Source organism: Cynocephalus volans, chromosome 7 (assembly GCF_027409185.1).
Source record: "Cynocephalus volans isolate mCynVol1 chromosome 7, mCynVol1.pri, whole genome shotgun sequence".
In the NCBI taxonomy this organism is placed as follows: Eukaryota; Metazoa; Chordata; class Mammalia; order Dermoptera; family Cynocephalidae; genus Cynocephalus; species Cynocephalus volans.
In genome coordinates, this window is record NC_084466.1 from 88,183,850 (window position 1) to 88,210,867 (window position 27,018).

General features: G+C 45.8%; 1 protein-coding gene across 1 annotated transcript in view; it reads left to right on the forward strand.

The window, feature by feature from the left end:
• CRYL1 (crystallin lambda 1) overlaps nucleotides 1-27,018 on the forward strand; it is a 150,341-nt gene that overhangs the window by 97,747 nt on the left and 25,576 nt on the right. Inside the window, exons 4-5 of the mRNA XM_063102914.1 lie at nucleotides 14,803-14,964; nucleotides 22,090-22,284. Of these exons, the coding sequence (XP_062958984.1) occupies nucleotides 14,803-14,964; nucleotides 22,090-22,284 (357 nt within the window). The remainder of the gene's footprint in view (nucleotides 1-14,802; nucleotides 14,965-22,089; nucleotides 22,285-27,018) is intronic.

The following is a 27,018-nucleotide window of genomic DNA, read 5'->3' on the forward strand; positions in this document are numbered from 1 at the left end:
CCACTGAAATCTACTCCCCACCCCAGATGGCCTCAGCATCAGCTGAAATGCTGGTTGCTTTCAGTTTTCTTGCTTATTCCACCTGGTGATTTTCCTTACTTTCCTGAGAGCTCAGCTATTCATTTAAAAGAATGATTTGTGTTGTATAGAATTATCCAGTATTTGCAGAGGGAGGATTTTTAGGTTTTCTAGTTCATCACATTGCCAGAACCAGAAGTTTTATGGGAAACATTTTTATGAGCACATATACTGTCTCTTTTTAAAGTTTAGCATGAAGTTGCCTGTCTGCCTTTGTTTTCAGGGTCATGTGCCTTATCTTTTTTAACTGCTGGTTGTGGTATCTATTGGGAAAATCTGGTGAGGGGCTATTTTTAATTGAACTCTATTGTAGGCCAGAGGTCAGTTTTCAATAAACAAACACACAAACCAATAAACAAACATACCTTATCACATTTATTTATATCTTTTTCTAAATTCATCTATTATCGTTCCTGATGGGAGGTAAGAATATCAGGGCAGCTGTTAAACAGAGCTGTGCCATAGAATCCTGAATGTCCCAGTTTTGTGTGGCCTTGTAATGCAGATCATGGAAGTGGTGATCCTACCATAACTTCCCCTGACCCTGATACTTCGCAGGAAACTTCATGGTTTTGGGGTGGAAATTCCTCACATTTAAGGACCTAGGGTCAATGGTTTCTGAATGTTTTGTAGATCAGAAAGGGGCAATAATAATAGCTTCAATAATTCACATATGACCCATGGGTATAAACTCATCTTATCTTGCCACAGACCAGATTAGATTAGACACTGAGGGCTGGATTACCACAAGAGTTTGTAGTAGCAACTCTTGACCCACAGAAAAGATCAAATAACGACTACTAAAGAAAAAGCAATTTGATTCCTTTTTTTTTTTTTTTGACTGGTAAGGGGATCGCAACCCCCAGCAAGGTGTTGTCTGAACCGGCCATCCCTATATAGGATCTGAATCTGTGGCCTTGGCGCTCCCAGCGCCGCACTCTCCTGAGTGAGCCACAGATCTGGCCCTTGATTCCATTTTTAAAAAGAAAACAAATTTAAAATAAAATGAAATGTATATTATTACAGATAGAATTATAAATCTCTTTTTAAAAAAAGAAAGATTTTGTTTCTCTTCAATGGAATAGATAAGGAAGAGAGATTAAATGGATAAGAAAGGAATCAGGAAAAGAGAAAACAACATTTGATTGTCAAAGCTTAAAAAAAAAACCATGTTCAAAAAAATAATTGTATTTTAAAAGTGACAGAAATAGCCTAATTTTTTTCTTAAAAAATCTCTAAAATTTCTACCTGAAGTTTGTAAGCCTAGTTAATCTTGAAAACCTCTATTCTTAAAATATTTTTCTTTATTGTGAACTGAAAGAAAGTGAGCCAAAATGCCAGGTACTGATTAAGCTTTATTAAAGGAAAAGAATCTTCCAGGCTGCACTCAAAATGGAGAGCAGCAGCCGGCGTCAGGGTGGGAGGGCTCATACAGGCTGTGAGGAAGGCTGATGCAATCAGGGAGGGGTTTGGTGCTGGTGTGAAGGAGTTTCTATTTCTCAGAAACCACGAGGTTTCTCATAAGGGAAAGGCTGGCGGCCATTTTGTGCTCAGTGTGTGTAAAATGGCGCCTGTCACGTCCAAGATGGTGCAGGTCATGTCCAAGATCCATCATTCCTGCCTTTTAAGTATAGGGAGAAGGGAAAAGGGGCGAAGGTCTCATTCTTCTGAAGCTACTTCCTGCTGGACATGGGCAAAGATATGAAGAAAATAAAACATTTAGGTGGCGGGGTATTGGTTTCATGTGGGGAGGCTGTATTCTTCTGGGGAAGGGTCAACGGTTCTCAGGGGCTGATATCCCCCTCCCAGGAACAATTCGGTGACCTTTCAGTTGATGAAGTCTTGCATATGTTACTGTAAGATTAGAGAAACATCGAAAGAGGCAGGGACCAAGAAGGACAAGTCCCATCATGGTCAGGGGTCCGACGTGTTTTGTCCTCAAGTCCCCCCATCACTAGAGCCTAGGTGAGTGGTTTGGGTGAAGCAGAAATGTTCTTGTCAGGGGGGCACTGGACTCCAGCAGAGTCCCCTTTGGAAAGAGCTACCCAGTAGTTTTTACCCCTGTAAGAACATGATGTGGCTGTTGTCTGATCATAGCATGTTGTGGGAACGTGCTGTGGGGACGTCAGAGATGTGAATTGTGAATTGTCCTGTAGGGTTCCCCTGAGGATTCTGGGTAGCAGACCTGGGGGGTTGGAAAGTGTTCTTCCACCCACCAAGACCTTGGTTATGCATTGTGAACAGGGTGTGGCATACGTCTCTGTTAGGAAAAGAAGCAAGAGGAGGAGAAAAGGCAAGTGTTCAGGGGCTGAGAGGTTGAGGGGGTGCATAGTAGGAAAAAGGAGTAGAGGGTGACCTCGTCGGGGGTGTAATTGCAGAAGGCGCCCTGCCAGGCTAATTCAGTCACCCACTTATGGATGCCTTCAACACTGGAGGTGGCAGGTCAGGACCAGTCTTAGAGCAGCTCCTGTGTGAAGGACATGAAGCCAGGCCTGCAAGAGTGAAGGGATAATCACCAGGGGAAAGATCATCCTTCTGGGATTGGGGGAAGAACAGAGGTCCTGGAGATTTTCAGTTTTGTGGGTCCTAAAATGGACAAAGTGTAGGGAGATGTCGGGTTGGGGGTTGAGCAGAAGGACCCCTCTGGCTTGATGTTAACAGATTTTTGGGTAAAGTCTCAGGTGCTAATTTTACCAAGGATAAGTGATACCAAGGGACCTATCCTAGTATTGTTACTGCCTTGGGGGTGGCAAGAAGTTCTGTATAAGGCCCTTCCCAATGTGGCGAGAGGGGCTTTGGGATTCAGGTTTTAATGTACACTTGCTGTCCCGGGCTCAGTTTAAAGTCTGAGGTGGTGGGGAAAGGATGAGGTAATAGAAGGTTGGCCTATAACCAAAGAAGATCCCTAATGAGCAAAGGAGTAGGGAGATACTGGCCTAAAGGTGATAGGCTGGAAGGGAGAGGTGTGAGAGTGAAGGGTCTGACATACATAAGTTTGAAGGGGCTGAGGCCTGTGGGTTTGTTGGGGGCAGCTTGCAGGCAAGTGAGTGCTAGAGGGAGAAGTTGAGTCCAAGGGAGGTGAAGTTCCATGGACAGCTTGGTGAGGTGTTTTTATGAGGTGATTGGCTTTTTCTGCTTTGCCTGATGACTAAGGCCGATATGGTATATATAAAAGTCCCATTTGATATGTAATGCCGGTGCTGTGAGTTGTGTAATCTGGGAAATGAGTGCCAGGCTGTTAGCAGACTGGAGGCTGGTGGGCAAGGCCAAAATGAGGGATGACTTTTGAGGTGAGAGCATGCGTTACTGCTGTAGCATCCTCTGAAGTGCAGGGAAAAGCCTCACTCCAACCTGAAAAGGTATCTACTAAGGTTAGAAGGTAGCGTGTCCTTTCGTGGGGAGGCATATGAGTAAAGTCAATTTGCCAATCCTGGCCAGGAGTGTGTCCTCTGGCCTGGTGGGTGGGAAAGGACCGAACTTGTAGGCCACCTTGATTGGAGGAACGAGTACAAAGGACAATTTTGAGTGATTTGTTTAAGTAACTTGGCCATGTTTGGAGAGTAATATAAGGGCTGAAGAACACATAGTAGGTGTTCATTGCCTATATGAACCCAATTATGGAAATCTAAAAGGATTTGCTCAGCTTGTGTGGTAGGGAGGAAATAGCGACCAGAAAGAATACACCAGTTGTCCCTTCTCTGTGATCCCAACAGTTGGAGGTGTTGTATTTCTTGGGGTGTGTATTGGGGTAAGGGTGTAGGGGCCATGAGAAGGACCTGAGCAGGAGAGGAAGAGTGGGGGCCTGGTGATTGAGCAGCCTGTTTTGCAGTTAGATCCGCCAGTTTGTTTCCATGGGCTTTGGGGTCGTTGGAGGTTTGGTGTCCTCTGCAGTGTATAACCCAACCTCCTTTGGGAGTTGTGCGCCTTGAGAAGCATCTTGATAAGGTGTCCGTTTTTTATGGGCCCTGCCTGGGTGGTCACGTATCCTCTCTCCTTCCATATGGCCGTGCAGGAGTGTAGGGTGTGGTGAGCATGCTTAGAGTCAGTGTACATATTGACTCGTTTGTTACTTGCTAGAGTGAGAGCACAGGTGAGGGCAGTAAGTTCTGCCTGTTGGGAGGGAAGTGCTGTTAGGGGGAAGGGGGGCAGCCTCAATAGTTTGTGTTAGATTTACTATGGCATAACCCTCCTGGGGGTGGGCATGGAGGTGGCACTCCCATCTATGAACCACATAATGGGATGCAGGGAGATGTGTGGAAAGGGATTGAGAAAGGGGTCTAAAGCCTCCGTGCAATTGTGTTCTAAGGGTTCTGAGTGTTATGGGATAAGAGTGGCTGGATTTAAGGGAGGGCAAGGTTTAAAGGAGAACTGGGAATTTTCAATGAATGTAAGGTGGATAAGTTTTAGGCGGGAAGGGGAGAGAATTGACATGGCCTTATAGCTGAGAATGTCTTGAAGATGATGGGGGGAACAAATGACTGTTTGTTGTCCAAAAGTTAGTTTAGAGCTATCTTGTGTTAAAAGGGCAGCTGCCGCCAAGGCCTGTAAACAGGGGGCCCATCTCCAGGCTGTGGTGTCTAGTTGTTTAGTTGTTTCTCCCCTGCAACCGGGGAGAAAATATCTCCTGCCTCTTGTTCCAGGACCCCGGACTCTTCCAGTCCTTGGGTCTTGGTGACGTATAAAACAAAAGGACGAGATAAATTTGGGAGAGAAAGGGCTGGGGCTGTGAGAAGAGCAGTTTTTAATCGCTGAAAAGAAGAATGAACGGGCTTATTGGATCCAAAGGAATGGCAGGATTCCCTTTGGATGCCCCACAAAGTGGCTTTGCTAGCACGGCAGAGTTAGGGATCCACAGGCGAAGATACCCTGCAAGCCCCAAGAAAGAAAGGATTTCACCCTTTGTGGTAGGAGTAGGGAGTTCAGAAATTTAAATTCTTGCAATCCACTGGTGTTGGGGGTGAGGTGGACTCCCAAATAAGTGACTGAAGGAGGAGAAATTTTGGCCTTGTAGGGGGACACTCAATATCCCCTGGAGACCAGGAAATTAAGGAGAGCAACAGTGTGAGCCTGTGAATCCTCATAGGAGGGACTACAAAGGAGATCGTCATCCACGTATTTGTATTAAAGTGCTAGAAGTTGGGGGAAGTTCAGATAAGTCTTGAGCTAAAGCCTGGCCAAAAAAATGGGGGCTGTCCTGGGGCCAAACTGTCCAAGTAAGTTGTTGGGAACAACACGTATCAGGATCAGTCCAAGTGAAGGCGAACAGGTTTTGACAGGAAGGGTATAAGGGGATAGAAAAAAAGGCATCTCTGAGGTCAAGTACAGAGAAGAAACAGGTTGTTGTTGGGATTATGGATAGAAGAGTATAGGGGTTAGAAACAATTGGAGTTATGGGTAAAATGGCCACATTAATGGCCCCGAGGTTTTGAACTAAATCATATGAGCTGTTAGGCTTTATAACTGGAAGGACGGGTGTATTGAAAGGTGAGTGGGTAGGCCATGAGAGATGAGAAGAAAGGAGTTTGTGTAGAAGAAAGATGGGTTTTAAGCCTATTAGGTGTTTGTTAGTGATGGGGTATTGTGGGACATTAGGGAACAAAGGGGTTCCACAATTTAACAAGGATAGGGGAATGGTGTGTAGCAATGGAGGGAGAAGAAGCTTCCCATACTAGGTATTAACCTTGTCCGAGGGGAGGGGAAGGTGGAAGCCTCAGGGGCCAGGTCTGGGGCAGCATGTAACAGGAGTATTGTAGCTGGAGTTAAAGTGTTTAGGGTAAGAGTAGCCTTGAATTTGGAAAGAATGTTCCATCCCAGTAAGGGGGACTGAGCATTGAGGCATTATTAAAAATTTGTATGTAAATTGGATGTGACGTAGAGTGCAGGAAAGGGGTTGAGTGATCCGTGGGTGGTATTCTGATCCCGTGACCCCTATTATTGTGATAGAGGATGGAGTTGTTGGTCCTGCATATTTAGGAAGGGTAGAGTAAGTGGCCCCTGTATCAATGACAAAAGAGATCGGCTTACCTGCTACAAGGAGAGTTATCCTGGGCTCATGCATGATGATCTCCATGGGGGCCTTAGGCCCTGGGCATCATCAGTCCTCCTCTTGGGTGAATCCAAGAAGTTCTATAAGGATGGCCATGAAGCCAAAGGCTGTGGTTTGGGGACTGGGCCACTCCCTCTCTGGCAAGTGGAACAGTCAGCCCCTCAGTGACCTGGCTGTTTGCAGTGAGCCCAGGGCCCAGGAGGGGGCCTGGGGTCAGAACAGGCCCAACAAGCCTGTGCTCAGTGGCCCGGTTGACCGCATTTGAAGCAGTTCCTGGGTGGCTTGCCCCTGGGGGCAACTGGCTTAGGGATATGTGAGCCTCGGATGGCATTAGCCAGGAGTTGGCATTTGGCCTGATCTCTTTTGTATCGATCCTTCTTCTCCTCCTCCCTGTTGTTAAAAACGTTGAAAGCTGAGTTGAGGAGGTCTCGTTGGGTTGTATTTGGACCCTCCTCAAGTTTTTTTAGTTTTTTTTTAATATCAGGGGCTGATTGGGTAATGAAATGAGAGTGTAAGAGGGCCATGCCTGCAGGGGAGTTTGGGTCTATACATGTGTATTTATGTAAAGCCTCAGAGAGTCAGGTTAGGAACTCGCTGGGATTTTCGGTGGATCTCTGTGTGATCTCTCTAAGCTTATCATAATTGACTGACTTGTGAGTAGCCTTTTGGAGGCCATGAAGTAGGTGTGTGATCATATTATTCCAGAGATCCTGGTCCCCGTGGCTGGCCTGGTAATCCCAATTTGGGTCAGTGCGAGGGACAGCGACGGCTCCTTCAGGCTACCTATTATTTTGGGCATGTACCTTATCTGCCTGTTGTTGGGCCATTATCCAGACCTGCTCCCTGTCCTCGGCGGGGCAAAGTAGTAGTGAGAATCATAAAAATATCATGCCAGGTAAGATCATAAGACTGGGTGAGATATCTGAATTCCTTGAGATATGTGTCCAGGTTGGACTGGAAAAGATCCCAGTTGTTTTTTTATTTGGGAAAGATTGGAAAGAGAAAAGATGATATGGACCCAGATAATTCCCCCTGTCCCTGCCACTTCACAGAGGGGGTATAAAGAAGCTGGAGCTGAGGCGGGGTTGTCACCTGGTGAAGAAGAAGAAGGAGAGGGGTTGGGTGGCTGAGGACGAAGAGAGGGACTGGTGGAGGATCTGGAGCATAAGGAGGTGGTCACGGAGCAGAGTGGTCTGACAGATCAAATGATTGATCTGAGTCTGGAAGGGGAGGTCGGGCATGAACTAGGAGAATTCGAGATGTAGGACAGTCTTGACAGAGAGAAGAACGTGATCAGAGACAGAAGAAGATTTGAACATAGGGAACCTCTCTGGCTTTGCTGCTTCAGTGACAGAAGTTGTCTAGGTCTCTGAGAGTATCCAAATCGAAAGTGCCATTTTCTGGCCACTGGGATCCATTGTCTAGTTTGTATTTAGGCCAAACCTGATTGCGGTGGAAAATGAGGCATTTGGGTTTAATGTTTCCTTGGAGGCCAAGAGGTTGGCCAGGAGACAGCCCAGAGGTGTAGAGCATGGAGAAAATGAGATGTTTAGGATTAATGTCTCCCTGGAGGCCAAGCGGTTGTAGAAAATGAGATGTTTAGGTTTAAATTGGTCAGGAGACAGCCCAAGGGCATAGAGTGTGGAGGTTTGGATTGTGAGGATCCCATTTAGAGAATGAGAAAGGAGGTGATCCATCCCAGTAGAAGAAGGGTAACACCAAGGAGCATCCTCGTTGGTGTGCACCTTCTTTTCCAGAGAGAAGCCACCGACTGGCTAGAGGAGCATCCTCCAATAGCTGGGGGGCACGAGAGGGGTTCCCTCGGCCAGGCACCTGGTCTTCAGGAAGTAGACAGTAGTTGTAGAGAGTGTAGTAGTAGTAGCAGTAGTTGGGGGAACCTGTAGAAGTAGGAGAGACCCACTGACTCACCGATGGTGGAGGTGGTGGTCTGAAACGGCAAAAGGAGAGACTCCCGGAGGTGCCCAGTTCGGCAGGTCCAGGAAGGGCAGCCAGGAGGCCAATCAACCCCAAGAGGGGATCGTTGGAAGGTCCCCGCCAGGACCCTTCCCAGGTTTTGGCACCAAAATGAAAGAAAGTGAGCTGAAATGCCGGGTACCGATCAAGCTTTATTAAAGGAAAAGAATCTGCTGGGCTGCACTCAAAGTGGAGAGCAGCGCCAGGCATCGGGGTGGGAGGGCTCATACAGGCTGTGAGGAAGGCTGACGCAATCAGGGAGCGGTTTGGTGCTGCTGTGGAGGAGTTTCTGTTTCTCAGAAACCACGAGGATTCTCGTAAGGGAAAGGCTGGCGGCCATTTTGTGCTGAGTATGTGTAAAATGGCTCTGGTCACGTCGAAGATGGCACCAGTCCCATCCAAGATCTATCACAAACTTCTTGTCGCAGCAGCTGGAGAGAGTATATCACTTTAAGATGAGAAAAAGTGCCTTGTAGAATACCTAACACAGATAAGCGTTGGAGAGGATGTGGAGAAAAGGGAATCCTTGTACACTGATGGTGGGAGTGTAAATTAGTACAGCCATTATGGAAAAGAATATAGAAGATCCTCAAAAAATTAAAGATAGAACTACTGATCATCTAGCAATTCCACTTCAGGGTAAATATCCAAGGGAAAGGAAATATATTGAAGAGATATCTACTCTCACATTCATTGCAGCTTTATTCACAATAGACAAGACGTGCAGTCAATCTAAGTGTGTTTCATTGGATAAATGGATTAAAAGAAATGTGGTACATACGTAAAATGGACTACTACCCAGCCTTAAAAAAGAAGGAAATCTTGTCATTTGTGACAACATAGATGAACCTGGAGGACGTTATGCTAATTGAAATAAACCAGGCCCAGAAAGACAAATACTGCATGATCTCACTTATAAGTGGAATCTAAATGGCGGTTATCAGGGGTGGGGGTTGGGGAGAAAGTTGCTAAAGGCTGAAATACAAAATTTCAGTTAGACAGGAGGAGTAAGATCAGGACATCTGTTTCACAGCACTGTGACTAGAGTTAACAATGTATCATATACTTGCTGAGAGAGTAGATTTTAAGTGTTCTTATCACAAAAAATATGTGAGGTGTGATAGCTATGTTTATAAGCTAGCCATTCCACAAAGTATATAAAAACATCATGTTGTACACCATAAATATATGCAATTTTTATTTGTCAAGTTAAAAAGTTAACTAATTAAAAAAAGAATACCTAACACAAACTTTTTAAAGTTGTGTTGTGCTTTTGCAGCTGTAGGCATAGATGGGTTTACTCCCTGGTTTCTTCTGTGCACAGATGGACTCAGGATACAGATAGCTATTGACTTGAAGATGCTATTTCTGTTGAAAACACTGTACAATTGTTTTTTAGCCAAATATTGTGGTTGCAAGTGAAACTAGTTTTATATGTAAAACCAACATGAGCTTTCAAAAATTGGAACGTGTTCATAAACTGTGGCTGTCATCCTAACAAAATATATCAAATGTAAATTGTTGTTTTACTCAAAGCAGTAAGAAGGTGTTTTGCTGAAAACATTTAGATAAGTTATTCTCAACAAGAAGAGTATTTTAATTTCCACGTTCCCCACCTCAAAACCTCACAAGCAGACTCTCTCCCCTTGCTGTCTGCCACTTTGAAAATTGCTGCATTATAAACAGAAAGATCATTGGTGGAAGTGCATTACACATGTTTGCAATCTAGAGACAGAAAAAAAGTTACATGAAAAGATAACTTGAATAGCTTGCATAGTTCTTTCAAAGTCTTCATTGTCAACGGAATTTAAAGATATTTCTCACTGATAATAACTGATCTTAGTGATTACTGGCTATTGTGAGTTACTGATGTCCTTTACATCAACTTATTTATTTTCCATTTTTCTTCTTAAAAATTCCTTTCTCCAATTTTGTGTTTCATGCTATTCCTAGCACTTTGTTTAAAAAAAAAAAAAAAAATTTAAAAGTCTCACTTCTTCCTCATGGGAAATATTAGGAATGCAATAAAACTATATGATAATTGCAGGCCCAAATGAAATATTTAAAATTTTTTTTGTGTGTCAAGCATTTTAACCCAATTCTAAATAAGTGATTTCATAAAAGGTACATTAAAAAGTCATTGGAATGAGAATGGGATTAGACACATATATCAGGACAGCAGCTGATCCATGTGCCAAGGTAGCCTCCTCTAGGTTCTCTGTGGTTACCCTGAGAAAGGCCTGTTCTTTAAAGCAAACAGCCATAATCCTTGTAACCGGAACACCTAAGCCCCAGGAAGTTACATTTCTAAATACACTGCACACTGATTTTTACTTTGGAAAGGTCTCACTTGGTTAAGTATAATTTGTTCTAGATTATTGTAGAGCTCTATTTAAAGAATTGTAGTATATACTTTTTAAAGAAAAACCTTTATTTTGATTTTTAAGGAAATAAATGAGCTCTGGTGAGGGCATAGTGCAGTTTGTTGCCTGTGGTGTTGAAAACTGAGGTATGTTTCCCTCTCTTTTTTTCTTAACACATTGTACTATTCCTTCTAGAGCAAGAGCATTCTTTTTAGTTTAGTTTACGTTAGTTTATTTTTTATAATTATGGTTTCCATCTCTTGAAGTCTGGTCACAGCAATCTGTTAATCTGATAGATTTTAAAGACTGTGCTCTTGGGAGGAAGAGTTCAGAGAAGCTGGTGTTAATTAGGGTGAAGCAGGAGATTGAACAAGGCCACCAGATTTAGTAAAGTGGATCGCTTCCAGCTTCAACCCGAGGGCGAATCTCCCGCCATGATCGCGGTAGGATTCCAGCTCATCTTTCTCTTCTTGCCATGTCTTCCCCCCATAAAATAGGCTAATTGAACTTCTTTGCATATAAAACAACTTAAGTACTGAAGTCTTCTAATTTGGTTTTTCTTTCTGGAAAGCACACTGAAGATTGCCTCCAGATATTTTTGACTAGCAAATATAGATTTTCTAGCAACAGGATGGCTCTTTAAAATGCCTGGATTGATTAAACAAACAAACAAAAAACAAACAAAAAACCCCCCCACCTCAACAAAAGTTTATTTTCACCATGAAAAATACATATTTTGGAACATGTATGTTGCATAGCAAGTGGATAAACTTCAGGAGTGAGTGCTTATTCAGCACTCCCTTGCCCTGGGAATTACCCAGTAAGCTGATCTAGAATCCAATTAGGATAGTTCTAATGAGTTGAATTAACTATATAGGTAACTTTTACTAATAATAGAACACTAAAGTTTATAAATGATTTGCTTTTAAAAAATGTTAGAGGGAATTAAAAGTTATACATGTAACACTACTGTTCAGTTTCTTTCCTGCAAAAGGGAAAGGAAGGGGACAGTGGTAACTTCACCTTTGAGCTACTGACACTGCCCGAGCTCTTTGTGATTTGCCACTGGTAGTTGTGGAGACTGGGAATTGTCTTTGCGCTTTATTTCTCCCCAGATTCTTGTTTTGTCTTGTTTGTCAGACTCCGGGCACGCCCGTGATGGTGATTGTGCATGGGGAAATTATCTGTTCCGTGTTGTGTTGCCCTCCCACCCCCAAACAAGCAAAGCCCAAACGAGCAAAGGCAGTGCTTGGTCAAGCTGACTGCCTGCCTTCTGGAGTGATAGGATTTTGTGTACACTTCACATTTGGTGGCTCCTAAAAGACAGAGTTGGGTTGCGACCACGTAGGGGTGGACCTGGCCAGGCCCCCGTTGCTCTGGTGGGAGAGCAAGGCTGCGGGGCTCTCAGCTGTCGCCTGGGCTGATGCTCTCCCCAGCTTCCCTCCCAGCCCCTCAGGGCTGCTTCTCTGAGCTTTGTCACCAACCGCAAGCAATGAAACTCCTGATTGCGCATCAGAGTGAGCAGCATGGAAATGAACGCAGGTGTGACGTGGACAGAGGCCTTGTAACTCTGGCCCAGCACATCCAGCACAGTTGGGTTACTTTTAAAAACAGCAGCAGCAGCAGCAGCAACAAGCAAATGTGCCATTAAAAGCCCTTACATAATTGTATCGGGTTTGAGTTTCCTCTGGTTCACGTTTTCTTGCCTCTTTGATAATCAAAGGATCTGAAGAAGGTGTAGAATTTCTGGGGAGAATCAGCATGACAGGCTTACAATGAGGCTATTCATGACGACTCTTTCATTAGCTTAAACAGGATCTGCATCATTCTTAGTCTCTGGCTTTGCTACAAGGCTGCATTTAAACTGAACCCAACTTTCAGCCTTAACTGATCCAGGAGTGACTCAATACAAGGAGCCCGCTACTGTAGCTCTTTTTTCCCCTCTTGATAAGGGGTTTAACACAATGGGCTTTACAGTTCTTAAATGACTCCGTTTTTTTTCTCTTTGAGATGTGGTACTTATATGACCTTTTGTTCTTAATAAAATTTCATATGGTTTGACTATATTTTTAAAAAGAATAGACAAACAATATTGACTCCTACCCTTAGAATAAAATTTTTAAAATCTTGTAGATGATATAGAAGTGAAATTCATGTCATACTATTTACACAGCTGATTTTGATATATTAGATATTGTTATTATTTACTATTAGATATTACTAAATCAAACTTGAAAATATTTTATTTTTAAGGGGTGATTCTGATATGGTTTGTAGTAATACTTCAGCATTGAATTTCCATTTTTGCGAATTTCTTGTTTTTTCTGGTGTTTTATACTATTTTCACTACCTTATATAATATGTGAATGTAATTAACATTTCAGTAAAATTGGCCCAGTGGTTGTGTGACAGGGTAAAGGGACTTAACTTATGCCATTCTGTTCTCATTGAAAAGCCCCCAACACCCTTAGCAGAAGTTCTTGTTAGACAAATAAGACACCCTGTACCTGGATATGAAAGATGGGAAAAAAAATTAAAATTTCCCGCCTCTGCTGTTTCTGGCCGATTGAAGCAAGAACTATATCAAGATGGAGCCAGGCGACCAGGGAGGAGACTGCCACGGGGAAGTTCTTGCTGTTCTTGACTGATTAATTTCCTTATCTTGGCTTCTGTAACCAGCTTGCTTTAGGCCTTGAGAAACACCTCTTGCCAGGAGGGGTGTGACTTTTGCTGTGTGATTACGTGACTTTCTGCCTTTAAAAGACCCCTCAAACTTAGGCTCGGGGCTGCTTTCTTACCAGAATACCTGGCTAATAAAGACTCTGTTAAAATTCTTACTTAAGTGTTTGGTTCCTCTCCTGGGTGACAACCTCACAACAGTTGGAGACCATGAAATGACCAAAATGCTCGTATACTTCTCACTTCCCATCAGGGCATACCTGGTTGTGCCGAGTAGCTGGGGGAGGGAACCCTGAGGACACATGTGGTGCACAGCACACTGAGAGTATCGAGGGCCCACACTCTGTATACACACCTTAGAACAGTGGTTCCTAAACTTTAGTCAGAACAGGACTCATCTGGATGCTTGTTAAAAATGCCGATGCCTGGACCCCACCTCCAGAGACTCTGATTCAGTAAGTCTGGGTTGGGGGCCTTGTCGTTGGACCACGCTGAGAATCAGTATCCTAAAGTCAAAGGGAATGCTGGAAATCACACTGGCTCCTGCAGCACCTGTGGCCCCCAGGCGACCGAACTCACCTTGGGTAGGAGTGAGTTTGGTGTGACCCCCAGAGGTGCAGGTGACAGGAGGGGAAGGACAGCTCCAATATTTCCAAAGTGTTGGAGCAGCTCATGCCTCCACCTCCTTTTCTGCTTCCTTTCAGGGCAGGGCCAACTCCATCCTCCCTCCTGTTCCCAAGAACACGCTTCACCTGTGGGTGGCACTGGGTGTCTGCGGTGTCATCTCACTCCCACCCCAGCTTTGTAATTAGAACATCAGAGTTATCTGCAGTACTTAATCCCAATTAGCTTCTCTATCCCCCTCCCCTTCCCCTATTAAAGTAATTTTAGATTTTCAGAAACAAAGGTCTTTTTCAAAAGGACTCCTAATTAGAAACGGATTCTCAAGAAGCCTTTTGGGAATTATGGCTGTAACATGTTTGTTCATTTCATGAGGATAAGATTTTTCCTTGAAGATCAGTTGATCCGATGGTCAGAACAGACAGGGAGAATAAGTGGTGACAACTGTTGGTGTTTTTAGCAGTTTGCCTGAGGTGCTATTGTGTGTTCTGTTTCGAATCCACCCCCACGTAGTTGGTGGACTTTTTTATTATGAGAATTTTCAGGCCTATACAAAACTAGACAGTACAGCAAACTCGCATATATTCATCACCCACTTTCCAGAGTTGTCAAGACTTATTATACTTTTCAGCAGCCTTTTTTTATTCTTAAGTTTTGCTGGTGGTTTTTATAGGGCAGAAGAAGTAATATCTTTTCCTTACCCATCAGAAGGTTCATGGCTGAGGCACCTGTAACAAAAAGACATTAATAAGGGAAAAGCATACAAATTTATTTAATATAAGTTTTATGTGACATGGGAAATTCAGAAATGAAGACTCAAAGAAGTAGGGAAATGTGTGTATTTTTATGCTTAGGTTTGCTGAAGAGTGGACAGTCTGCTGAAGTATGATTGGAAAAAGTGTTATATTTTGGGGTAGCGTGTCCTGAATGTCATCATTTTCAAACTGGTTCATTTCAAAAATGAATCCAACATGAAACACTTTGCTTGAGGCCTGACTGAGTGCAGTGTCATCAGTAATGATCTAAATGTGTCCTTTTCAGGAATGTGTTCCAGAAAACCTGCAACTGAAGAAGAAGATTTTCGCTCAGTTAGATCACATCGTTGACGACACGGTGGTCTTGGCAAGCTCCACCTCCTGCCTCATGCCTTCCAAGTTGTTCGCTGGCCTGGCACACATGAGGCAGTGCCTTGTGGCTCATCCTGTGAGTATGGTGAAACTGCAGAACTGGTGCTGTCTCATTTGGATTTGGGGGGCAATAAATTGTGACTAATCCACTAGGATTTTGAGCTGCTTCATTGAGATATAATTCATATACCACACAATTCACCAATTTTTCAACTTTGTGGTTTTCAGTAGATTCAGAGAGTTGTGCAACACCATCATTTTAAAAAGAATTTTATTCCTTGAGTTTTATCTGTGTATCTAATGCGTAATGGGATAGAATTAAGAATGCTTTGAGGCTATTGCCCTCAAGTCACCATGTAACTGAGGAGGCTGACTACTAAATAATTTCACTACCAACTAAAAGTGCTACATGAAAAATATATATATTGAATAGGATTTTGTAGATATGTCACTTGTACTGTGTAGTTTATTAACACAATTCAGAGTGGGATTGAGATCAATTTTGCAAAATGCAGATCTGGGTCCCACTCCCGAGATTCTGATTCAGGCGTCTGACTTTAAAGCCCCCTCTTACTTATTGTTCCCTCTCCCTCGCCCACTATGATTAACTGGGCAAACTCAGCCACTGGGAGTGCATTGTGGGACGTACTAGACAATGAGATACAAACTGGCATCATGCACTCCAGGAATCTTTTCGAGGTTAATGGATTAATGTGAGGAAAGGGGATCCAGAGAGGAGATGCAGGGATCACTCAGGGAACAGGTGTTCTGACTGTGAGCTCAGCATGACCTTGGAGAACCAGGACAGTCTGTTAATCTGGGATATATAACGTATCTCAAGCTGTAATGAAGGCGACAGTATATAATGGTGGCCATACCCTTGGCACCACCAGAACATCAGAAGTTAAGGTTGGGGGAAGTGACACAGAGAAGCTGGGACCAGCCTGGCTAGGATGTGGTGGGGCTGATAAGGGGAGGAGAATGTTTGAGGCTGCAGAAGGGTGTAAGCAAAGACCCCAAGCCACGAACAGGCTCGGGCATGCAGACTCGGAGGAGACCAGCTTGCTGGAAGAGCACACGTTTGTGGGGAACAGGCGAACGTTGGGAGGCTCGGTGATAGGTGGGTCCTGGAGAATTGTGAGCGTTCCTCTGAGGACTCGAGGTGGCTGGTGGAAACACTGCTTTGGCAGGGTAAGGTGCAGGCCGTGTGTGTGGTGAGGATGGGTCAGAGAGGGGAGCAGCAACCTCATGGGCCTCGGGCAGCATTCCGGGCATGAGCGACCAGGGAAAGAGCACTTTCTGAGCAAGAGCACTTGAGAGTGTGGAGGCAACAGATTTGCTCAGGGAGTTGTTGATTTTATATGCTGAGAAGAGGGGTGACTTGGACTACCATTTACACAGCTCCATGTAAAGAGTGAAGAGTGGTTATAAAATAAGGCAACTTAGGCCCACAGAACGTAGAAGAGAGCCAGTCAGATTTAGTTACTATTTGAACACAAGTGACATTAGCATCAAGAGGGACCCTGTTGAAAGAAATAAAATGTTAAGTCCCATGCAGCCTGTCACGTCTTTGCTTCTGTGACATATACATGTCCACAAAAAGGACTCTTGGAAACCATAAGCCAGTTATTAGACAGTCACTTCATGGCTTTAGTGGAAGATGTAAGCCTCTTGTTTGAAAGCTCCCAATGTCTAACCAGTATTTTTACTTCTAAGTTAGTTTAAACAAAACTAAATCAAATTGTTCAGAAAACACCTCTCAAGTTCTTGGACAAGACTTTTATCACGTTCTCCTCAGTTTTAAACCACCTAACGGGCAAGACGATGCCTGCTCCACCTCCTCTGTCACACCTGGCCCAGTCCTCTGACTGGTAGGACGGTCAGTAACTGTTGAGTAATGACACTTCTCTTCCTCATACCGACTCAGCCCTCCCAGTATTGCTCACTTTTACTTATTTAATCAAACAGCACAGTTACAGTAAGTCTCTATTAATTTATAAATTATTCTTAACCAAAACCAATGCTAGCTAAAACAAATCAACTAACCCAAGTTAACTGTCTTGGGAATTTTATCCCCTCTTTCTTCTGTGCTGGAACCACCCACCTTTTGATCATTCCACTGACCTCGGGGGGTGGGGTGGGGGGAGCATCTGGAACAAGTGCAACAGGCAGTCCCTAAACAGTCAAGAACCATTTATAATATCTGAGGCACCACAGGGATTCTGGGGAGCCCTCCAGGCTGGACAGGAGAGGCTCAGCACTCAGCTGCCAGCTGCTCCTGTGGCCTCAGTGATCTTTGCCTGGACAGGAAATAGGGTGAAGGAAAGAGAGGCCTCTGCATGCCGCCAAGAGGCCATGGCAAACACGGGTAGTCAGCAGTTGCAAAAGATTGCTGTCCCCACCTATGCACAAAGGAGCTGCCAGCCAGCATGTTGCAACATCTAGTGTTCCCTAGGCACCTGCTGCAGGGTGGGGGTGGATTTCCTGGCATCCTAGCCCTGGCTTGTGAGCGGAAGGCCCAACAGGATGCTCTTGGCTCCAGAGTAGGTGGCCACAGCCCTTCTCTGTGCCTTAGACATTCTTCCTCTCAAATGTCTTGTGTGTGACTTCAGATTCCCCACCTCAAGGAGCTTAGGGATGACGGTGTGGTGGCTGGGAGTGTTGGTTGAGGGTGGTCTGGAAGTTGCCATGGATGGCAGTCCCCTTGTTACTTAGAACCTGTGTCGGCAATCCATCAGAGCTGAGTTTCTTCTGCGGGTTTGGCCACACTTTGCAAAGGCTTCTTCCATTCCTTTCAGGTCGGGGAGCGTCATGGTCCAACGGAGTGGAATGCATGGGGTCACCGACACCCATCAGGGCTCTGCTCTGTGGACAAGCCTGCCTGAGAAGGAGGTGCCCACTGGCAGAGCGGGATGTGTGCACGGGGAGCACAGCTGAGCCAACAGCTCTGTCCCTGCTCACGCCCAGCCCCTCCCCTGTACCTGCGCCCTCCTGACTCGCCCTCGCGTCTGACCTGAGACCATTTGCCCTCGTGTTGGAGGCGACTTCAATATTTGCATTATGGGCTTGCGGCTTGTAGAGCACGTGTGTGCGTGCGTGTGTGCGCGCGTGAGTGTGTGCGTGCGTGCGTGTGTACGTGCGTGCGTGCGTTGGAGCGTGTGCGCGAGCGCTTCCCTTCAGAGGGTGCCTTTGGCTCTCCGTGGAGCGCGGCAGGAGAGGACTGACAGCACAGGGAGAGGTCACGTGCTGTCCACCCTCCCTCCGCCCGGCCCCACTTGTCGCCGCCGCTGTCCCCACCCCCGCTGCCGTGCTGTCGCTGGATCACAGGCTCCTTTCAGACCCGCCAGGGAAGAAGGCCCCCGCGCCAGCCCGCGCCCCCCACCCCGCGCCGAGCCGCGCCCGCGGCCCCGCTCCCGACCCCCGCGACGACACGCACGACCTCTGAAGAAATCGCCTCCTTTTCTGTGTGTGTTTCCCGTTCCTGGCGGGCGTGCTTCTCAGTCTCCCGCTCAGCCTCCCCAGCAGAAGCCCTCGCCCTGCCGTCCCGGGAGAAGCCAGTAGCGTTCCCAATCCAAGGGCACGTGTCGTCATTGCCAGGATGCTTCTCTGAGCCTAAGACGGGGTTCACCTCCATGGTGACGGGCTGTGGCCAGAGCGACATCCATCGCAGCGCGGAGACAGCTGGAGGTCCTTGCCAAGCCGCTGGTGCAGGTGGACACAGAAGTGGGGAGCACTGTGCACTTCAGGAGGTGCCGCAGGCAGAGTCAGGAAGGGCCCCCCGTCCTCGTCCATCGTGTGCTTTTCACAGCCTTCTGTAGCCTATCTTAGCCAGGGTGGGCCAGGGGGGATTGCTGCAGGATTATGAGCTGGAGGGGCCATCGTCAGCATCATGTCTTTTAGTCTATTTTTGATTTTTAATTGTGGTAAAGAATACATAACATAAAATTTGCCATCTTGACCATTTTTAAGTGTGTGCCCCGAGGGCATTAAGCACGTTCACACTGCTGTGCAGCCGTCAGCAGAACTTCGGTCCTGTGAAACTGAGCTTCTCTACCCACCGAGCACTAGGCCCCTTCCCCCAGCCTCTGCCCATGCTCCCTGCTCACAGAGCATCGCTGGGCAGCGGCAGGGGGTGAGCAGGAGGGGCCGGGACCCCAGGGGGCAGTGCAGAGGGTGCCCAAATATGCATGGGAAACTGGGCCCTGAGCTGAGGGGTGGAGGCCAGAGTGACCTTTTTGAGAGTTGTGGGTAGAATCGACGGGACTGTGGTCCATGGTGCAAAGTCAGGTGAGGGAGAAGCAGGGCCGAGGCTGCTTCCCTGGTGCTGACGTGGGTGGGGGATATGTCTTTTCTCACTGTGGCGGGGCCAGAGGAAGACCACCTGCCCACTGGGAGAGCCTCAGGTTCAGTTCACCAGGGGTCAGCTTTATGCTTGTGGTGTATCTAGGGAAGGTGTCCAGTGAACAGTTACAAACATGGGCTCAGGGTGGCGGGTGAGGTCCATGTGAGACGTGTGGGCACTCTGGTGTCCTGCCCTTGGTGGTGGCGATGCTGGGGCGTGGGCTCAGACTCTCAGACAAAGTGCAGGCAGGAGAAGGTCTTGTGAAGCAGACAGGGAGCTGGTGGCTGCAGTAAGAGTGCCTTCCAGCTGTTGGTCTCTGTCTTTTTTGCTATCTGGGAGGCTCACAATGTTGAAAAGACCCTGTGCCCGGCATCTCTGCCTTATAGTAAGATAGAGTCACTGAGATGGACACACTTCCAGTTCTTGTAATCCTGATTTTTAAAAAGGTCAGAAGTTAAACATTTTTATAAGAATTCAGTAGGAGACAGGCAATTCCATCATGACATTGATTCATAATTTATTGGAAAGCCGGCACCATCTTCACTTGGTTTCAGACAGGGCCGAGCGAGTGACCAGGACAGGTGGGACAGAAGGAATTCTGAGGTTGAGCCGTGTGTAGACCAGCTGCCTCCTGAGGCAGTGTTCTATATTTTTCTTTCTCCCATCTGTAGAAGTCATTTTAGAATGGATGTTTTGTGTAGTTACTTGGTGAGATTGTACCAGTCATCACCCATGTTGGAGGGAGAACCACCAAGGAGCATCACTTGGGGAAAGTTTGCTGCGGTACGCTCAGCTCTATAGCAGGGCCAACCAGGCTCTACCAAGCAACATTGTCTTCTGAAGTTTGATAATTTTCCGTGGGGAATCTCCTCAAAGTGAGCCAAGAAAACCAGAACTAGAAGTCCTGGGCTGGGCCAGCCTTTCCGTGAGGGCCCTCACTGTGGACAGACACCATCCCACCTTGGGCCACATAGTGGTGTGGAGGCTGCCAAGGTGGGGTTTTATGTTTTTGTTTTTTTTAATTAAATTTCTTTAAAAAATTGACACATTGTAATTATCCATACTTATGGGGTAAGATTTGGTGTTTCAACACACACATATTGTATAATGATCTAATCAGAGTATTTAGCATATCCATTGCCTCATGTATTTATCTTTTCTTTAGGATAAGGACATGAAAAAGCCTCTCTTCTAGCTGTTTAGTGAGACACAAAACCTTACCATTCACCATCATAACCCCGTGTGCAGCAGAACACCAGAACTTACTCCTCATATTGTACCCCTTGACCAACCTTTCCTTGTCCCCTAAGCCCCCACCCCTCCGCAAGTCTCTGCTTCTGTGATATCTAGTCCCTTTCCCTCTCTCTCTGTCTCTCTTTTTTTTAGATTCTACATACAAGTGAGACCACGCCGTATTTGTCTTTCTGTTCCTGGCTTATTTCACTTAACACAGTGTCCTCCAGGTCCATCCATGTTGTTACAAATGACAGGATTTCATTCTTTTTTTAATGGCTGAATAGTATTCCATTGTGTAAATATGGGGTTACTTTAAAATTTGTGGGAAAATGTGTATTATCTTTCAATTCTATTTTCTCATGAACTTTGTGAAGTACCTCTATATATCCAAGGGAAATAAAACCAGTATGTTGAAGGGATGTCTGCACTCCCATGTTTATTGCAGCACTGTTTACAATAGCCAATATATGTAATCAACCCAAGTGTCCAAAAACAAATGAATGGATAAAGAGAACATGGTATATGAAGGCACTTCAAAAAGTTCATGGAAAAATAGAATTGAAAGATAGTACAAATCTTTTCATGAACTTTTTGAAGTACCCTCATAAACCCAGTAGTGGATTGCTGGGTCACATGGCAGTTCTGTTTTTAATTCTTTGAGGAACCTCTATATTGTTTTCCATAGTGGCTGTACTAATGTAGAATCCCACCAACAGTATACAAGGGTTCTCTTTTCTCCACATCCTCACCAGCACTTGTTTTCTTTTGTCTTTTTGATAATAAGCATCCCAACTGGAGTGAGGCAGTATCTCATTCTGGTTTTGATTTATGTTTCCCCAATGATTAGTGATGTTGAGCATTTTTCATTTACTTGTTGGCCATTTGAATGTCTTCTTTTAAAAAATGTCTGTTTAAAGTCTTTTGCCCATTTCTCAATCAAGCTATTTGGGATTTTTTGTGTTTTCGGTTTTTTGTTTTTTGGGGTTTTTTTGCTGTTGTTTAAGTTCCATGCATATTCAGGATATTAACCCCTTATCAGATATATAGTCTGCAAATGCTGAGGTGTTGTGATACTTGTTGCATTTTAGAGCAAGAAGGTGACTTTAGATTGGGGAAGCAGATGTTTGAGGTGCCTTGTGGAGAGATTAAGGAAAAACCAAGTTTTAGGAAGATACTGTTAATATTTTTACCACCATCCTGGTGGAATGTCAGAGCCTGCAGTGACTGAGGGTGGGGAGAAGTAGTTCCAGAGGACAGTGGGGGGGGGGTAGAAGCTGTGAAGGTAAGACAGATGGTAGCAGCAGAGAAGCCCTTTCCTGGGGAGACCAGGGGTTCGGAAATGAAAACGCGCAGGATAAGCTGCATCTCCAAGTTACAGCCTCATGTGTTGTTATAATTTTTTTTTTTAACATTATTACATAATTCTGTGCTTTCTTTTCCTATCTTTCCTTTGTGAATAAAATTTTTCCCCAAGTTTCTTGTCATTGGATGCTGCATCTAAAGGGGCCTTTCCAAAGATGCATTCCCCCCACCAACGTTTGAGATAGGGGAGCAGAGTTGGCCAGAGCAGCACCCCAAACACCAGAGCCGTCTCCTGACTGCCTTCTCTCTCCTTCTCCTAAGGTGAATCCGCCCTATCACATCCCACTGGTTGAGCTGGTCCCACACCTGGAGACAGCCCCCGCGACGGTGGACAGAACCCACGCCCTGATGAGGAAGATTGGACAGTGCCCGGTGCGAGTGCTGAAGGAGGTGGACGGCTTCGTTCTGAACCGCCTGCAGTACCCGGTCATCAGCGAGGCGTGGAGGCTGGTGGAGGTGCTGGCGCCAACCCCTCCTTCCCTCCCTCCTTCCCTCCTTCCCCCTCTTTCCTTCCTTCCTTCCATCTACCCTCCCCCTTCATTCTGAGGTGGTGCTGGGAAAGTCAGGGTGCTCAGTGCTCTTGCTCACTTCAGTCATGTGATACGAGGACAGGATGGTGGGCCTCTGTCTCCTGCCCTTCGCAGGATCGCCACGTGATCTCCTGTGTGGGTATGCTGCATCTTCCCACAGTCCAGCACCCCCACCCCCAGTGTTATAATTTTTCAGAGGGAAAAAAGTTATATTTTGTGTAAAGTAAACTTGTATCCCCTGAAGGAACCCAACTTATTTCAAGAACTTGAAGAAGAAACAATGAATAAACATTAAACTGGTTAGTAATATGTTTGTCTTACATATAAATAGGAAATATACTTGAGGGGGTCTTCGAAAAGTTCATGGAAAGATTTGTATTATCCTTTAATTCTATTTTTCTATGAACTTTTTGAAGTACCCTCGTATATGTGTACAGTCATCCCTGTGCATCTGAGGGGGGTTGATCCAGGACCTCTGGCAGATGCCAAAATCTGCACATGCTCAATTCTCTGATATACAATGGCCTAGTGTTTGCATATAACCTGCACACATTCTCCTGTACACGTTAAATCTCTAGATTATGTATAGTACCTAAAACAATGTAAATGTTGTTATACTATATTGTTTTTTATTTGTGTTATTTTTATTGTTGTTATTTTTCTGAAATATTTTCAATCTGCAGTTGATTGAATCCATGGATGTGGAACCTGCGGATAAGAGGGCCGACTGTGTATATGTATTTAGCCTCATCCTTTAATTAAGGGATTTTAGATGTGATTTAAGAAGTCACCTAGCTGCGTATGTTCCCATGTACATTTGTGCCAGGGACTATGGTGGCTGGCAGGACAAAGATCAGAGTGGCTCCAGGAGGTGGAATGGAAAGTCTCGGGTCTGGGGGTCAGATCGTGTGGTTCCTACCTGGCTCCTGCACCCCTTCTGCACAGGTAAAGTAGCATGGCAGAAGCAAGGCGGTGCCAGGGCTTGGCTGCTCTGCACCTGGTGGGGTCCCTGTCCTGTCTCCACTTGCTCACACACCACACCCAGCCCGAGGCGGGAACCGGGAAGCTGCATGTCCCAGCTTCCATGGGCGTTATATTTCCCCTTCCTGGCAGCTCCCTCAAGCCCAGGGAAGTGTACGTGATGCACATGACCCTCCTACAGCCTGCTCTGGAACTTGGTCCCCCCCCTTTTAGGTTCTTCCCCGTACCTGACTGCTGTGTGCAGTAGCCTCAGTTCTGTGTCTCGCTGTCTAATTCCACTTAATGCTCCTGTGTCTTCAAGAAACAGTGGTAGGGTTTCCACTGTTAAGTTGCAGTTTAAATTTCTTAGTAAGTGTAGGATGTTTTTGAATATCAGTCAATGTTAGAGTATTTTAAAGGAATACAGAACTACAAGCACCCCAATGGAGATTATGTAAAATATTTCCACGTGTGTAGAATAGGGGAGCAACTAATAGACCACAAGAAAAATTCAATATTGCAGTAAAACACTGGGGATTTTTAAGGCGATTTTTACTTTAAGGTGTTTCAGTGCCCTCAATTAAATCTTGCTTTCTCCATCTGAAATGTGCGAACCAACTCCAGGAAGAATTGGGCACACAGAGAATTCTCTGTTCCCACCATGTGGTGGAACTGCCTGCAGCTTGGAAGTTAGGACTCCGGCTGTCCCTTACCCTTGGAGGAGGGAGGCTGGAGGGCTCCGAGGCTGGCTGCTCTGGAAGTTCTCACTGGCTCGTGGTGCCACCCTTCTTTTGGTTGTGCCATGTCCATGGTTCACAGCAGACTGGGGATGGTCAAGTTATTGGCTGGTGGGAACACCCCTACCCTGCTTTTCAGGGTGATATCCCTCTTGCATGTGTCCGTGTCGACTGCTGTGGGGACTCACATGCCTTGAGCCCCATTAGAACTGAGTGCGAAAATCCAGCAGGATGTGGGTTGTGAAGAGAAGAGGCCGACAGAAATAGGAAGGTTCGCAAAGTGCGAACAGAGCCCAAAGAGTTGCCTTCGGTCTAGATAATGATTTACTTTAAAAAAGAAAGATGATCTATAGGTAGCGAGGACCAAGCAGGCACTTCTGTCCTTGTTGGGGTGAGGTGGAGGATAGAGCTACTGGGCAGCCGTGCGCTGTGCTGGGGAGATTCCCACGTGGGCAGCATTTGGCTGACGGGCAGGGGTGAGACTCCCAGGAGGGAGTATGGAAGGAGGGTGGAGGCTGCACTGTGGCGCCCACTTTTACCAGCACTGCTCAGCGGGGGCCACCCAGGAACTTGTGCAGAAACGGGAGGGCTGTCCACTGGCCCGCTGGACGTGCGCTTGCTCCTGACGCAGCCACTGGCAGGGGCATCTGAGCATCCACACGGAGGCCCTGCCTTCTATAAGGCCCTAGACCAGGGATGGGGCAGAGCTTCATCTCCAGTTGCTGTAGAGAAATCTCCTGCAGGATTGCCGCACTAGCTGCAGCACAGCCCCCACTTAGCAGGCAGTAGTGTGCCTGGCACTGTACCCATTAGTTGGGTTGGTTTAAGGATTCTTGATTTTATTATATGGATTCCTTGAAAGAAAACCTATGCTGCTGGCCTGTTTCCACTCAGATGCTGCAAATAAGCAGAGGCTGGGGAACCTCTCCATGCCCCACCCTGCCTGTTACACATTTGCATGCGAGCGCTAAGCCACAGTGCCCGCCAGCATTAAATGACATCCCAGTGACTCACAACCTCAGAGCCAGTTGCACCTGAATTCACCTTTGGGGGTGTTTCAACAGTTGAACTTAGACTTGGGGTGTTCTGAATTACCTCAGAACTTTTAAGAGCAACTTTAATATAAAAAGGAGTTGGAATGGGGGTAGTTTTACTGTAGAGACTAAAGACTTGTACATATTTTAAGTTCAAAAGATCCAAAGGCTTCACAGAGGTTCTCTCTCCAAACAGAGCTGGGCAGGTTCCACGTGTAGCCAGAAGCACCCAGCACTGAGCCTTGACTGAGGTGGACAGAATGAGCTTTGAGGTAGACAGATGGCCTGGCTATGGCTGCTTCTGTGTTTTTACTCTCTGGATACACAAAGCAGGTTGAAACTTGGCAGAGCCTTTTCTGTTTGACCCAGCCTTGGAGTATTAGTGGATTAGGGCTGGGGTATTTTCCGAGTAGGAAAGGTGCCAGGTGGCCTGGCTCAGGGTGCTACAGGAGCCTGTTAGAAATGGACCCTGTGCTTCTGTCCAGGCGGCTGAGGCTCTGGGTTGTCAGAAGCAAGTTGTGGGCAGGGGACGCTGTCGCTGTCATCTGTATATAAGCAGCTCTGTGCAAGTGAAATCCAAGCCTGAATTTCCCAGGGTCTGACTCAAGCTGGGGTAGGAGCCAGAGTGGGATGGCCAGCACCACCGGCTGAGGCTCTGGCTCGGTTTCCGCCAAGCATGGTGCTGTCCTGCTGCTGGTGCCAGGGAGCAGGGGAAGCCGCCCTCCTTCCACTGAGCTGATGAGGTGGACTACCTGGACTGACTTTCACATGTTGAACCAGACTTGAGTCTCTGGAATAAATCCCCCTTGGTTGTGGTGTGCCATTCTTTTTAGACATTGCAGAGTTCAATTTGCTTACGTTTTGTTGAGAACTATTTTTGCATGTAGATTCATTGGAGATATTTCATTGTAGTTTTCATTTTTTGTACTATTTTTCTTTGATTTTTATATCAAGGTCACATAGAGTACTGGTTGCATAGAATGAATTGGGAAGTTTTCCTCCTCTTCTATTTTCTGGAAGAGAGTTTTGTACAATTTTTGTTAGTTTTTCTTTAATGTTGGTTGGAATACTCCAGTGAAACCATCTGGACCTGGGGAGTTCTTTTTCAGGATATTTCAAATTGTGAATTCGATTTCTTTCATAGTTATAGAACATTCCAGTTGTCTGTTTCATCTTGATTGAATTTTGGTGCTTTATATTTTTGATAAATTGATCCATTTCTCCTAAGTTGTTGAATTTATGAGTGTAAAGTAGTTGGTAGTACTCCCTTATTATCCTTTTAATAGCTGCAGGGTCTGTAGTGATATTCCTGGTTTTGTTCCTGAAATTGGTGACTAGTGTCTGCTCTGTTTTTATCTTTGTTGTCTTGTGAGAGGTTTATTAATTTTATTGATTTTTTTTTGTTTTTTTTTTTTTGAGAAGCAACTTTTTGTTTCATTGATTTTTTTCCCTGTCATTTTCCTGTCTTCAGTCTTACTCACTAACCCTGGAGGGCAGATTTTAATACTTGCAGCCAACCATAAAGAGAAGTTCTAAGAAAGATGGGGGTGGGGAGTGCCACATGTTCATCGTGCGGGCTCATGAAGGGGGAAGCCACGCTGCAGGCATCACATCCAGGTCAGAAAGAGAAAGTGCCAGAATAAGACGCACTATCTTGTCCTTGCTGAATTCTAGGCCATGACACAGTCTTGTCCTCCCCTGTTTGCTGTCTGTCTCCACCCAGCCCTGTAAGTGCTCAGATCTCCTGGGAGCAGAATGGACACCAAATACCCAAGGGAATGAAGGCGCTGGGGCCTGTTGTTCTGTCTCACAGACGTTCACTTCATTTTTTCCCTCTTCCAGTTTGATTTCAGATTTGGGACAGAGCAGCCTCACAGACTTGGTAATCCCAAATGGGCGAGCCTGGCTGCAGTCTAGGCATGCTGACTT